Source organism: Aedes aegypti, chromosome 1 (genome assembly GCF_002204515.2).
Source record: "Aedes aegypti strain LVP_AGWG chromosome 1, AaegL5.0 Primary Assembly, whole genome shotgun sequence".
NCBI lineage: Eukaryota > Metazoa > Arthropoda > Insecta > Diptera > Culicidae > Aedes > Aedes aegypti.
The window spans coordinates 17,778,657-17,792,964 of NC_035107.1; the positions used below are offsets into that span (position 1 = coordinate 17,778,657).

General features: G+C 37.5%; 1 protein-coding gene across 2 annotated transcripts in view; it reads right to left on the reverse strand.

The window, feature by feature from the left end:
• The window catches only part of LOC5577930 (NADPH--cytochrome P450 reductase), a 107,484-nt gene that overhangs the window by 16,398 nt on the left and 76,778 nt on the right, over positions 1–14,308 (reverse strand). For both annotated transcript variants that reach the window (XM_021839037.1, XM_021839039.1), the window contains 3 exons: positions 9,561–9,752; positions 9,302–9,494; positions 9,077–9,226 (listed from right to left, as the gene is read on the reverse strand). In XM_021839037.1, coding sequence (XP_021694729.1) covers positions 9,077–9,226; positions 9,302–9,494; positions 9,561–9,733 — 516 coding nt within the window. In that variant the 5' untranslated portion in view covers positions 9,734–9,752. The remainder of the gene's footprint in view (positions 1–9,076; positions 9,227–9,301; positions 9,495–9,560; positions 9,753–14,308) is intronic.

Below are 14,308 nucleotides of genomic sequence, written 5' to 3' on the forward strand. Positions count from 1 at the left end.
ATCTGCCGGTCTTGTTGCACGAAACACCTTTTCGTGTAACATGCTCACCAGATGATGATGGTGTAAACTGGGCGATGGAATTTGAAGAAATTTGTTCTAACTGTTACGTCTGTTTGTCTGTGCTCAAGGCCTCATGCTTGACGACACATGTTTTGATGGAAAATCGTTGTTTACACGTGGGAATAGCCTACCTTGTTGTGTCTACCGTGGTTCCATGAGTCGATATCGAGTCTTGGAACATCGACCCATGGAGGTACCACTGTAAATCAAATACAGTTTTTGACAAAACTGGGTAGTTTAGAAGTTTAAGTTGAACTTCTCATAGAAAATTCGCTCTTTCTCGATAAATTTCTGACGCAAGGTTGTTTAAGAAGAAAATAAGGTGGTATAAGAAATTCTCGAAAAACTTCGTTCCACAGACTGTTGTCTGGGCCTTCAGAGTTCGCTTCAGAATCCTTTATTCTCTTCTCAAATTTCTAAAATGATTTTGAAACCTGCTGTACATCTCTCCTCACAGAATTTATTTACCGTGATGCTACCATATTTCACGCACGCTCCTAATTTCGCTCACTGCCATTTTATTCATATTTGATGATACCTATTGGATTACATAAATGCATGTTGGCTGAAGTAGAATTATTCAAAGCCAACTAAAATTTATTTCGCAAAATATGTTTGAAATGTCAATGAATGAAATTAGGAGCGCGCGTGAAATGTAGGTACTTTACGGTATGATCGATATCTTCACAGAAGTCTTAGTTTTAGGATCGTCGTTGAGTGCTAAATCATTCAAAGATTAGCATAGAAACCCTTTTCTATGGCAATTCTTTCTGGCAGAATCCTACGTTTTCTAGTAAAATTACGAGGGGATTTCCCAGGCGTTTCGGATGGATTTTTTACATGTACGAATTATGTCACAAAGGTAATGTGACCAGATGTATCCCGGAAAAAATCCGGGACGCTTGTCAGATCTCATCCCCAATGAAGCGCTGCCTGTGTTGGATGTGCAATTTACATTTATATTCAGTCTAGGACATGTACTACATACTAAAATAATTAAAATAAAAAGTATTGACACTGCACTGTCAAGTTAAAAATTGCTCTGTCCCGGATAATCCGGGACGTCTGGTCACTTTACACAAATTTAAAATAAGATTTCCATTAACTTATTTATGAAACATAAGGAAACAGGCAATCTTCAGTGCTAAGGACATCATTATTCCACATGAAATCATAATCAAGCCAACAAAAGATCATAAACCCATATTATTAAATGTTGGCTAACATCGATATATCTGCCGAAATTGAAAATTTTCAGCTAAAAGTGGGCAGAATAAAAGTCATATTTCGAATTCATGAGATTAATGTGTGAATCTTACAGCCCTGATAAAAATAGGCTTAGTCGACTAGTAAAGTCGTTAAGTATTGGTTTAGTTTAGATTGCAAAGCAGGATTACCGTTGAAAACTCTTTTGAATTCTCGTGGCATATTGAAGTGCTTTCAGTATTACTTTTCTCCAGGCTCTTCGCTCTTCACAATAGTGAAACTCTTGTAATTTTCTTCAGAACATACATGATCCGAGAGAATTCGAAAGAAAGGTATTTTCAGAGAGATATGAAGAGAATAATAAAAGCAGTTAAAATTGAATTGTTGGGACGAAAAAAAAGCTCAAAAATCTGATAGAATCTTGAGCTGAAGAAAATCTTAAAAACTTTAGAGAATTTTGAGAAACATTTCAAAAGTAACAAATGTACAAATTTAACACATTTTCAAATAGGTAAAATATAAGATTATTCGGAATACGACCTCATCGGCAATTTGAATTTGTCTTGGAATCCTCTCAGAATATGAATTTCTAGCGGTATTTCTGGAAGATTTCCGAAAAAAAAGGATTGAATTACTGATAGTTTTCAACGAAACACCTGATGACTTTTTTTATTGGAATTCTAGGGAGAATATCTAATGAGGGCCGTAAAGAAAGTCATAAGAATAAAACCTCAATTCCCACTAAACTTATCGTTTGAAAAATGTATTGCAAATGTGTAGTACACGATGCAATACATTTTCAGTACAGCAGTCTGCGGGAGTACTATTAAATATTAGCAAAATTTCCATTTAAAATGTTCACAAATCTTCATTCGAAATAATTTTGAAATTCCCTTTGTAATCTGCATAGAACTCCCATGAAATTCTCTCTAGCTCTTATGAAAACTTTTATTCAGAACTAGAGGTCCCGGCAAACTTCGTCTTGCCATCAAGTAGGCTGCTGAAAAATGCTTTTGACTGTCCCATATTAAATGACAGTTTCGTTCGCGCTTGTTTTTTCAACTTTCCCGGTGAATATCCTGGGATGTTTGTGTGTATAAAACACGTCGGAACCCTTGACAAACAAAACTAAGAAAGAATCATTTAAATCCGTTGACCCGTTCGTAAGCCATTTCGTGACATACAAACACCATTCCATTTTTATTTATATAGATAGATAGATTCTCCATTCCACGACATCCTCTCAACGTCTACTTTGGAATCCTCTAAGTTGTGTCTCTTCGGATTTTCAAAAACCTTCCTCTGATTACTGGAACATTGAAAATTTTGGACTCTTCCCTCACCACTTCTGTTTATAATCCTCCAAGGAATCGATTAAGAACCCTCTAAATCCTAAGTATTTTCCTCCTAACTCTTACAATATCTGTTTTTAAGTTAGCTTAGAATCATTTTTGAACTCGAGGTCCTTTTTATCTTAAATTTTATACCTCTATTTTAAAGTGTTCTCTGAAGGCTGCCCATTTAAATTTATTAAGAAAATCAAATTTGCTACAGAATTTCTCAAAATTCAAGAATTCAAAATAGAATCCAGATTGATTCGGAAGTGAATCGAATCGAAAGCAATTTGATTAAAAATTTTGAAATTGATCAAAATTATCATTCGGAATTCTCTCAAAACTTATATTTTAAAAGGTTTTTTAGATTGCTGTTCAGAATCTTCTAAAAACCTCTATTTTTTATTTTCTTGAAACTCTGCATTAAGGCTTTTTCTCTTAATGCTACAAGTTATTGTCGTAATTGTTTGTGAGCATAATAAAAACCATAATTATACGCAGAAACGTCAGTTATCTCCTAAGGATTTTCTTACGATCTTTGCTGCTTGAAGTAAACTGGAATCGAATCAAAAACAATTTGTCTTGAGCTTTGAGTTTAGGATAGGGAATAACATTTCTTCAGAACTAATATATGGGACTGCTTCAGAGCTTGCGTAACAGATACTAGAAAGACATAAGGAGATGTCGCAGAATTTGTTTTTGGAATCCTCTTAGTTTTCATCTCGCGTTTTTCCAAAGTTTACAGATTCTTATCAGGTTCTTTCTATGTTTTTCCGAAGTTCAAAAATCGCTCCATAACCAGGGCTGGCATCTCCTCAGTGAAAACAGAAAAACACAAAGAGCGCGCACTTTGTGTTGATCATGAATTTGAGTGCAGTGCGACAGCTACACTTTCTCACTGGTTCTTCCCTCTTTGACGCCTCTTTGTGTTTCTGCTCTCGCTGCAATGCATCCTTCGACACAAAGTGTTGATGGAAAATGGTGAACACACACTCTTTGTGTGGCTCATTGAGTACCTACCGAATGCTTCTATAGGAGCTTCTATTGGAGTATTGTTGGAACGGGACCGACGAGTAGATGACGGAAATCGATGTCTGACGCCATTTTGAAATCCAAGATGGCGACTTCCGGTTTGCAAAAATCCCTTCAAACCCATGCAATATGGGTATTTTTGGAACGGGACCGACGAGTAGATGACGGAAATCGATGTCCTTGTCGTTTTGGAATCCAAGATGGCGACTTCCGGTTTGTGAAAATCACTTTAAACGCATGCAATATGGGTATTTTTGGAACGGGGCCGACGAGTAGATGGCGGAAATCAATGTCTGCCACCATTTTGAAATCCAAGATGGCGAAATCCGGTTTAAAGTGATTTTCACAAATCTTGGATTCCAAAATGGCGTCAGACATCGATTTCCGGCATCAACTCGTCGGTCCCGTTCCAAAAATACCCATATTGCATGGGTTTGAAGGGATTTATGCAAACCGGAAGTCGCCATCTTGGATTCCAAATTGGTGCCAGACATCGATTTGCGTCATCTACTCATCGGCCCCGTTCCAAAAATACCCATATTGCATGGGTTGAAAGTGATTTTCACAAACCGGAAGTCGCCATCTTGGATCCCAAATTGGTGCCAGACATCGATTTCCGTCATCTACTCGTCGGCCCCGTTCCAAAAATACCCATATTGCATGGGTTTGAAGCGCTTTTCACAAACCGGAAGTCGCCATCTTGGATTCCAAAATGGCGTCAGACATCGATTTCCGGCATCTACTCGTCGGCCCCGTTCCAAAAATACCCATATTGCATGGGTTTCAAGGGATTTTTGCAAACCGGAAGTCGCCATCTTGGATTCCAAAACGACAACGGACATCGATTTCCGGCATCTACTTGTCGGCCCCGTTCCAAAAATACCCATATTGCATGGGTTTGAAGGGATTTTTGCAAACCGGAAGTCGCCATCTTGGATTCCAAATTGGTGCCAGACATCGATTTGCGTCATCTACTCATCGGCCCCGTTCCAAAAATACCCATATTGCATGGGTTTAAAGTGATTTTCACAAACCGGAAGTCGCCATCTTGGATCCCAAATTGGTGCCAGACATCGATTTCCGTCATCTACTCGTCGGCCCCGTTCCAAAAATACCCATATTGCATGGGTTTGAAGCGCTTTTCACAAACCGGAAGTCGCCATCTTGGATTCCAAATGGCGTCAGACATCGATTTCCGGCATCTACTCGTCGGCCCCGTTAAAAAAATACCCATATTGCTTGGGTTTGAAGGGATTTTTGTAAACCGGAAGTCGCCATCTTGGACTCCAACTTGGTGCCAGACATCGATTTCCGTCATCTACTCGTCGGTCCCGTTCCAAAAATACCCATATTGCATGGGTTTAAAGTGATTTTAACAAACCGGAAGTCGCCATCTTAGATTCCAAAACGACAACGGACATCGATTTCCGTCATCTACTCGTCGGCTCCGTTCCAAAAATACCCATATTGCATGGGTTTGAAACGCTTTTCACAAACCGGAAGTCGCCATCTTGAATTCCAAAACAACTACGGACATCGATATCCGACATCTATTCGTTGGTCTTGTTCTAAAAATACCCATGTTATAAGGTAAAAAGAGCCAAATTGTGTACACTTTGAGCATGTTTTGCCAACACACTCCGTCTGCATTACTCTTTGCGTAATCGCTTACACTCTCTTTCCTACTGCGTGCCCTCATTGTGTTCGTGTTGTTACACTTTGCGCGCGTCTGTCTCCTCTTTGTGCAGTGGTTAAATTCTGCTCTTTGCGCGCATTGTGCGAGTTGATGCCAGCCCTGTCCATAACCTTTGACTTTCTTGACTCTTACAGTCTCAAAGTTCAAGAATAAATAGTAAAAAAAATCTACGGAGATATGTATATAAGTGAATTGCAGCTTTCCATGTAAGTTATCTCAACAATACAGTAGAAGATGTCTCTGTTGTAGAAGTAGAAGATGTCAACTGTTGTTGTAAGTTTTAGACTTCTTCAAGAAGTGGCATACTTTTCAAAGAAGCAGTTCCAAGCTTTTCCAACTGGTACTATTTTTTTCGAGAAGTTGTCCTTAACTTTATTGTGAAAGCTGTCCACGATGACATTGCATGCTAAACTAAATACGTCTTGAAATTTGCAACCTGCATTGCTTAGAAGTTATCTAAATTGATCCATTGAAATAGTCATTAACCCTTTTCCAAAGGTTGTCTAAAAAATCGATATAAGTTGTTTTGAATTTCTTTTGAAAGTAGTCTGGAACTTTTCCAGGAAGCTGTTTCCAAAACTAACCTGAAGTAGTTTCGAACTTTTTGTTCACTATTTACTATGGAGATTGTATTAAACCTGTCCAACTTTTCTTCTCACAAATGACGGATTTCACGCCAACTCGACAAAGGGATTGGCAGCACCCCTTCAGAATTCAATGAAACTTTCTGGGTGTGAAGACTATGTGAAACTAAGATACTTTACATACTTTGTTTTTTTTTCAAAATCGATCTAGACTAACATTTGGAGAGGGTCAAAGTTTATTTTTACTTTTTTTATAAACACGTATAACTCGAAAACGGTAAGACCTACAAAAAAGTGTTGTATGGGGAACTGTCGTGAAACTTAAAAAATTCGATGTTAGAAAAACTTTTTTCTCTAAAATATGCCCAATTTGCAATGTATGGACGACTTTTAGTAAATTTAATTACGAAACTTTTTGCTTAAGGGTGATCAAAATCTGAAATGGCCGTTTTTTTTAAATCGACTTTAAAGTTTTGAATCATTTTTTTTTTTTCAGTGTAGAAAATGTGTTTTTATTTTTTCAATATTTTTCTCTAAAACGTCAGGAAATTGCCCCCCCCCCATACAACACTTTTTTGTAGGTCTTACCGTTTTCGAGTTATACGGGTTTATAAAAAAAAAGTAAAAAAAACTTTGACCCTTTCCAAATGTTAGTCTAGATCGATTTTGAAAAAACAAAATATGCAAAGTATCTTAGTTTTACATACTTTTTGACATCCAGAAAGTTTCATTGAATTCTGAAGGGGTGCTGCCAATCGCGTGTCGAGTTGGCGTGAAATCCGTCAAATGCACTGTGTATTATTTTTACGATTTCATGCGCTTTTTGAATAGCGCCCAAACCGTTGATTTTAGCGATATAGTTTGTTCGGAGAAGTTTCTTGGTATATTAAAGCGCAACTTTTGACGAAAAAAGTTTTGTGATCAATCTACCTAGCAGTGAGATAGAAAAACTATTTTTTCAAAACATTTAGATTTTCCGTTTTTCTTCGAACAAACTATATCGCTAAAATCAATGGTTTGGGCGCTATTCAAAAAGCGCATGAAATCAAGAAAATAATACACAGTGAAATGTGCCTTAATTTATTTCGAATTTTCCCTGGTAGTTACCTCTTTCCGATAACCTTTTTTCGAAATTGCCATCAAATTTTTTTTGTTTATAATTTGAATGTGACTTGTTTTGAAGTTTCTCCTGAGAGTTGTTCAAAATTGCTTTTGGGAGTTGCTTTAAATATACCATTGAAGTTGATTATGGTCATTGTAAAATAAATCTTCAAAAAAAATGTGCGAAAATTTCATTGAAATTAGTTTTTAGCATGCTTAGTAGTCCCAAAAACTGAAAATTTTCCTCAAAATGTTGAAGACATCCCCTTTTAGTTTTTCAAGCAATTTCTCAATGTTGCCTCGAACTTTCCTTAAAAGTTGTTCCAGACTTCCTCAGGCTATTGTTCTGAACAATCTGCCGTATATAGAGCGAAATGGAGCGACTAGGTCCGTGCTTTGAAAAAGTTGTCGCAAGCTTTTGCTAGAAGTTGTACAACTTCTCAGTAAATTACTAAAATCTTTACCTGGAGAATGTTGCCCAACAGAACCGTTGGAAACCAACTCATGTTTTTTCCATACAATTTTGTTTTCTATGGATACTTCCACCGAAATGTTCGTTCAACTTATATAGAAGTTGGTCCAAATTTTCCATGGATCTTTTTCGATGTCCTTAAGAAGATGATCTCAAACTTTTCCCAAAAGTTGTCTCAATATTCCATTTTAAGTTATCCCAACTTTTTATAAAAAAAAAATGTTCAAGTTTTCAAAATTATTTTAAATTTTCTGTAGGAGTTGTTCAAAACTTGAAGTTTCCAGGAAGTGGTCTAATTTTTCTTCAAGAAATCGCTCCAAACTTTTGGTGCAAATTTTTCTATCAAAATTTCTCTTGCATGTTTCGGCCAGTAGTTTTTCTAAAAGTGTCTTGTAGCTTTCTCTGTACATTTTTGAATAATGTCTCTCAAAGTTTGTTGTCTAAACTATCAACATTTGTTGATGCAAGCTAAGCTAGAAATTGTCTCAGACTTCACCAGAATATTGTGGCACGAGTGTTCTAAATGCTTACCAGAAACATAATAGATATTCGTACATTTCTTCTGAATGTGGTCTAAGCTTTTCCCCTAGAATTTATTTCAAACTTCAAACTTTCAAACTGTCTCTGGATGTTATCAACAACTTCTCTTGGAGTTTGACTGAAATATCTTCCGCAGTTACCGATGAAAAACTTTCTCTGGCAAATGAGTTCCACAATTCTATAGTTTGAGAATTGACCAAAATTCCAAGAAATTTGTCTTTTAATTTGCACTTAAACTTATCCAAAAATCCTTATGAAAGTTGTCTAAAACTACTGGTGGAAATTTTCATAAGTATTTCCTGGACAATGTCTCATGTATCAAACAGTTATGGACGTTGTCCTGAAAAAATTATGGTACGTTGTCCTGAAACTCATCCCGGAAGAAGTTCTGCTGAATAACTCCTGGAAGTATTACAAACTTCGCTTGACGATCTAGAAGTTATTTGAAATGTACTTTAAAATCTTGGCTTGAATTTCTCCTTTTTTCTTATAGTTTTTTGTAAAAAAAATATACCAAGCTTCTTATGGAGGTCCTTAAACTTATCTTGGAACTTGATTTAAACTTATTTTAGAATTTTTTTACGAGTTTCCCTTGGACCAAATCTCAAACTTTTTCCAAAATATCTTTTTAAGTTGCCTCTAATGGCTCTTAAAGTTTATCTTGGCATTTCTTCTGGATGTTACCTCAAACTTTCCTTTAAAACTATCACTAAAAAAAGTGCTTGAAGTGTATGTAATTGTAGCGAGCAAACGCAAGCCGCACCTAATACTTGAAATTCAGGTTTTGTGTTACTTTCTTGATTGTCTGATTTACGATCGAGTGTCATCTTCACATTCTTTGGCTAATAGGTTATGATCATGATGATGCAGACTCATTACCACACTCTCTCAGATTCCTCCCATAAATCTAACGAATTTTCTTCGGAATTCTCTAAAGACTATCTTCAAAATAGTCTTCAAATACACTCGTGACTCCACTAGGGATACTTTTCAGATCACTCACTGCACTCTCTAAGAAAATATTACAAGCGCAAAACCACACAACACTTACCGCATAATTCAGCCCGGAAAAGTCCACATCGTTGTTCTGAATCCAATCGTAAAACTCCATGCAGTTATCGGTGGGATCACCCTCGCCGTACGTAGCTAAGCAGAACACTGCCAACGACTTGTCGATGTCCTTCAGTGAAAGTAGCTCCTCCTACATGGAACGTACGGACAGAGAATCGTGGTTAGATCAATTGTTTCGGTTTCAAGGCACTTTCATGCAGCTTACCATATCGCACTCCTCCGGGTCGGCCACCATGCCCTTCATCTGGTAGCGCAGGCCCTCCTTCGCCAGACGGCCGGCGAACTCTTCCGCCGTGCCGGTTTGCGACCCGTAGAACACCACCAGCCGACGGCCGGACGATTTCAGCTTTTTGATGAACGAATTCTCCGCCATGGTCATCGTGTTGACGGTGGTGGGCCTGAAGCAAGAAATTCCCGAATTAGTTTCGATGACTTCAATCGATTTCTGACGACCGTGAACTTACTGTATCGAGTACGATTTGAACTGACTGGTCTGTGTGTCCTTCTTTTTGCTCTTCAGGAAGTACCAGGCGGCGCCGCCGATCAGCACCGCCAGCAGGATGATGTCCAGTGGGCCCAGGAATGGCTCGTCGCTAATGGGTGCCGGTGGCACCTCCGGTTCCGTCTGTGCGTCCATCGTGACTGACGACTAATGTCTGCGGAGGGGAAGAATCGTGAAATCGAACAATTCGATTAGAATGCAGGTCGCTGAACTACACAGTACTGGGTAACAGGTAAAGAACGTGGTGGTGAGGGGTAGGTTCGAAAGATCGATAACCGGATTTCTAATTCAGCAGACGTGCAGCGCGGCGGTCAGTATATGCGGTCAGTCGGGGCGCGAACCGGTTTTCGACTGCATTCTAAGACAGCTGATATTGGGTAAGGAGAGGAAAGTACTGACCCACCTCTTGATTCGGCGGCGAGTGAAATAATAGACAGACTGCCGGCTATATGTATCGATTGGAATGAAGAAGACGCGATAGTGCTAGGAAGTGCGTGAGACTGAGAACTGAGATCGATCCATCCAGAATGGAGGAAACTGATTTTATGCGCATCTCGAGATGCGAGTTCGTCGATAAGCGTAGGGCACGAGAATTGAAGTTGTTGGCGTACGTGCCGTTAGTTCACACGCGTAGACGGTGAAAGGTGGCAGGGCGAGTTCCACCATCAATTCTAGAACGATTGAGAACGCTTGTTGGATCTGGATGCGATGCGAAAGCATCTCATTATGATTGCTTCCTGGTGAAAATTTTCCAGCAGCTTAGCCTTTCAGATTCGGAATGATACTTTGTCATGGACTCATTCGATTCCTATAGCAAACCAGAATTCATTCTACAAACGAATTCTCAACGGAAATCTCGGAACATCAAATCTCGTATGGTGAGCGTTCGAAATTTATGCAAATTCAAACCATTTATGACTCTACTCGTAGAATGAGGCGAATCGATTGAGGAAGCTTATCCAGAGTGAGTTGAGAGTATTTTTCAAAATCAAGAAGATATGTGCAGAAAGTAAGCTGAAAGTGAATTAAGGTCGAATATATTGTGAATAAGTTGAAAGCAAGTCGGTAACGAGAAAGAGTCAATCAAAGTAAATCAAGAAGAAAATGAATGAGTTCAAAGCGATCAAGAGTATGTTGGAAATCATGAGTCGTAAGTCAGTAGTCAAAAGTGAATCGAGTCTAGGAGTCAAAAGATGCGCAAGTTAACAATAAATCTAGAGTGAGTGACAATGAGTCTAGACTCTAGACTAATTTAATTTCACTCCATATTCCACATTACACAGCAAATAAGAATATTTTAAAACGAGACGGGAATTAAAAGGAATATCAAAAGTGAGTGAGTAAAAGTAAGTGAAAAAAGGTTCGAGAGAAAGTCAGATTTGAATCGTTTATGAGTAAAATTCAAGATGATCTCATGAGCAAATTCTAGTGAAAGTTCAGCCACAGAAAACAGATGTTTATGCTAGAACAAAAATTTTCAGAAAGCCTGTGTAAATATTCAAATGGAAACTCCTTGCAATCACTAGTGCCGCCGCACAGCGAATTGCGTCAATCAGTGGTGAATATCAGTATTTTGAAATATTTCATATTCACCACTGACATCGTCATGGGAACTTAGCGATGACAGCGCCACCACGATGTTGCTACTTGTGTTGCCAATCAAAATGACCATTAATTGTCTTACACAGTTTTACAATCGGATTTCAACGTCTGTTATCTGTGGTTCAGCAGAATCGATAACAAATTGAGTTGAGCCGAGAATGAGTAGAATGTGAGACGTGGTGTGGCAAACGATGTTGCTACTAAGCTAAGACTAAATCGAAAAAAGATTTCGGGTGAGAAAAAATTGCGGTTTAAGAGTGGTTCAGGGTGTCTACTCATTTACAGAAATGAAATTCCCTGAGATTTCCAGGTTTTTCCAGGTAAAAAAATCCAGGTTGTATAAATTTTCCAAAATGCATAAATGATTAACGAATAGTTCATTTTACATGACTAAAATTTATTTTAAAAATGTATTTTTCATTTTGATAAACAAAATTTTTATTTTCTTTTTGTTCTAAACGTGTAAACAGCATCAGAAAAACAAAATTAAAATTCGATGATTTTTTTTTTTATTTCCACAAAAAACAATTATTTTTATCAAATGATCTAAAAATACCTCAAAAACAGAGATGAAGAAAATAGTCTATCCGAACTTAAGGGAAAAAATCTTTCCCTTGAAATGGGATTTTGAATTATGGACATCAGCGATACACCCACAAAAGTTCTCTAGAGGGCGTTTTGTTTTTTTTTTTTTTTTGGGGAAATTGGGTCTGGTAGCGTCTGTTTTTTTAGAATATATAACAGTCATGAATCATGAATACGAAAAAAAAACCAACTTGAACCACGTCATGAGATTTTGGTTCCTCATTTGAACGGCTTGTTTTACTGTGGATTTTTTTCATATCTCACTCCAACAATCTCACGAGAGAACTTTTTCAAGAAATTTCTAAGAAGCTTTTCCAAGAATTTAGTTTTGGATACCTTCAAGAACTCAATCTGGAGCTATTCTGGGAATAACCATAGAAACTACTTCGGAGATTCCATCAGGACTCCCTCCAAAGACCGTTGGAGAAATTTTCAAAGGAAGTCTGAGGTTCTCAAGAAATATATCCATTGATTTCCCTAAGACTTTCTTCAACATTCCCGTTTAGAGCATCTTCAAAATTCAAAATTCATTCAGTAATTCCTGTTATTTTTTTATTTCCCAAAGGAATCTAAAATAAAATCTAGTCTGTCTTCCAGACAGGAAAATGTGAAGGGTTTGATTCAGATTAGTTTGGTAGAAATTTTGAGGAATATCCGCATGGAATTTCTAAAAAAATTTTTTGTTAGTTTCCTAAGTATGCCTTGATGAATTCTTACTAGGATCTCTCAAAATACTACTGTATTCTTGATGAAATTATTCTTAGGATTTTCTAATACGAAACCTTGAATGATTTATTTATTTTTTTTTTAGAGTGATCTTTGTGAAAATTACTAGAGGTAATAATGTTGCAAAGCTCTACGATTTTCTTGACAAAATTCTTGAAGGAATCCATTTGAGCATTCCTTGAAAAATTGCTGATAGCATCCCTCGAGAAGTTTATAAAGATATTCCATAAATAATTACTAGAATACCTGAAGCATTCCTGGAAATTTCCTTCAGAATTTGTGGAATAGTCGAAAAACATTTTTCTGAACAAATTTAGATTGTTTTCAAACAAGTTTCATATGCTCACGAACAAAACCCAACTGTAAATGGGAACTGTACTTGCCTTTTCCAACTTTCTAATCTTAAGTTAGGATTAGAGGTAAGCAAGAAGTTAAGATAAGGATGCAATTATCTACGCATGTTTTATGTCGGATAAATAAAAATCGTTAAACAAAATTTGAAGACTCAACATATCTAGTAGCTTCTTGATAGCGGTGCAGCCGAAAATTTTTATGATTGCAAAGATTTTCTGTCACAAAAAGGATATATTCTACCTTGTATCACTGATTCAACTAAAGTTCCCTGATTCCCTGAGAATTCCAGGTTTTTCCAGGTTGAAAAAAACTCTCTGATAATTCCAGGTTTTCCAGGTTTTTCCAGGTAGTGGACACCCTGTGGTTTGACATTGAGTCGAGTAAAAATTCGAAGTCAGTTGGTAGTGATCGATTCACCTGGCACATGGTATCAGTGTCGTAAAAATTCAGCCGAATGATACCCGATCAGTGCGAAAACGAACAAAAACAAACTCCGCTAGCAAGAAGCCAATCTGACTTCGAGTGCGAATGCGACGATAAAGAGAGTGGGTGCAACACACGCACACATTCAGTTTCACCCACTGTTGGTGTCATTTCAAAATTCAGTTTCACCTAGAGGCACTGAAATTGAAAATTGAATGTAAAAAATTACAAATGAATTTTATATTACTGGTGTAAGAAAACGGCAATGTGATGCCTCCAGTTGATGAATCATGATTGTCTTTTAATAAAAAAATACAACTTTTGCAATTTGCGGATGTTTTGTGGGGTATTCTGACGGAAATGATTTTTTTCACTAGGGAAATTGAATTTGAATGTCATGAGAATTAGTGTAGCAAAAGTAATTGAAAAACTGAATGCACGTTCTACCAGATTCGTGCATGTATTGTCAAACAAACATTCACACAAAGAAGAATTCAACGATGACGGAGCCTACTGAGGATCGGCGTTGTTGACTGTATATTGAAATATGCAGACACTGCATGGTAGAATGAGATTATGCACCGAATGTAAAGAGCTGAAATTGTCCCAAAATCGAATCTATTGCAAATGCGTAGAAAGTGAGTCATGAAATAAATGGAGTGATCTGCCGAAAAACTATCATAAAAGTAGATTTGAGTAGGTTTATACTAGTAATCCTTTATAAGAGAGATTCGCGGAAGCTGTCATTTCTGTCAAAGTGTGACCCAATAGGCCTATTCAGATGACGTTCCAAATCAGCTGATCGGGAAGCACTTTGACATTTCTTCTATGAAAATGACAGGCCCGTGTTAGCACCGGTCCTCCACCGATGTAAACAAATGCATAGACGGATCTGTCACATGAAAAGGCCTATCGAGCAGCGAGAGCTGTCAAAGTGTGAGCCAAACGAACATGCGTTATGTTTGTTTTCAACTTTTCTTGAAGAGTAATGTAATCCGCTTGAAATTATTTCGGTAAAAG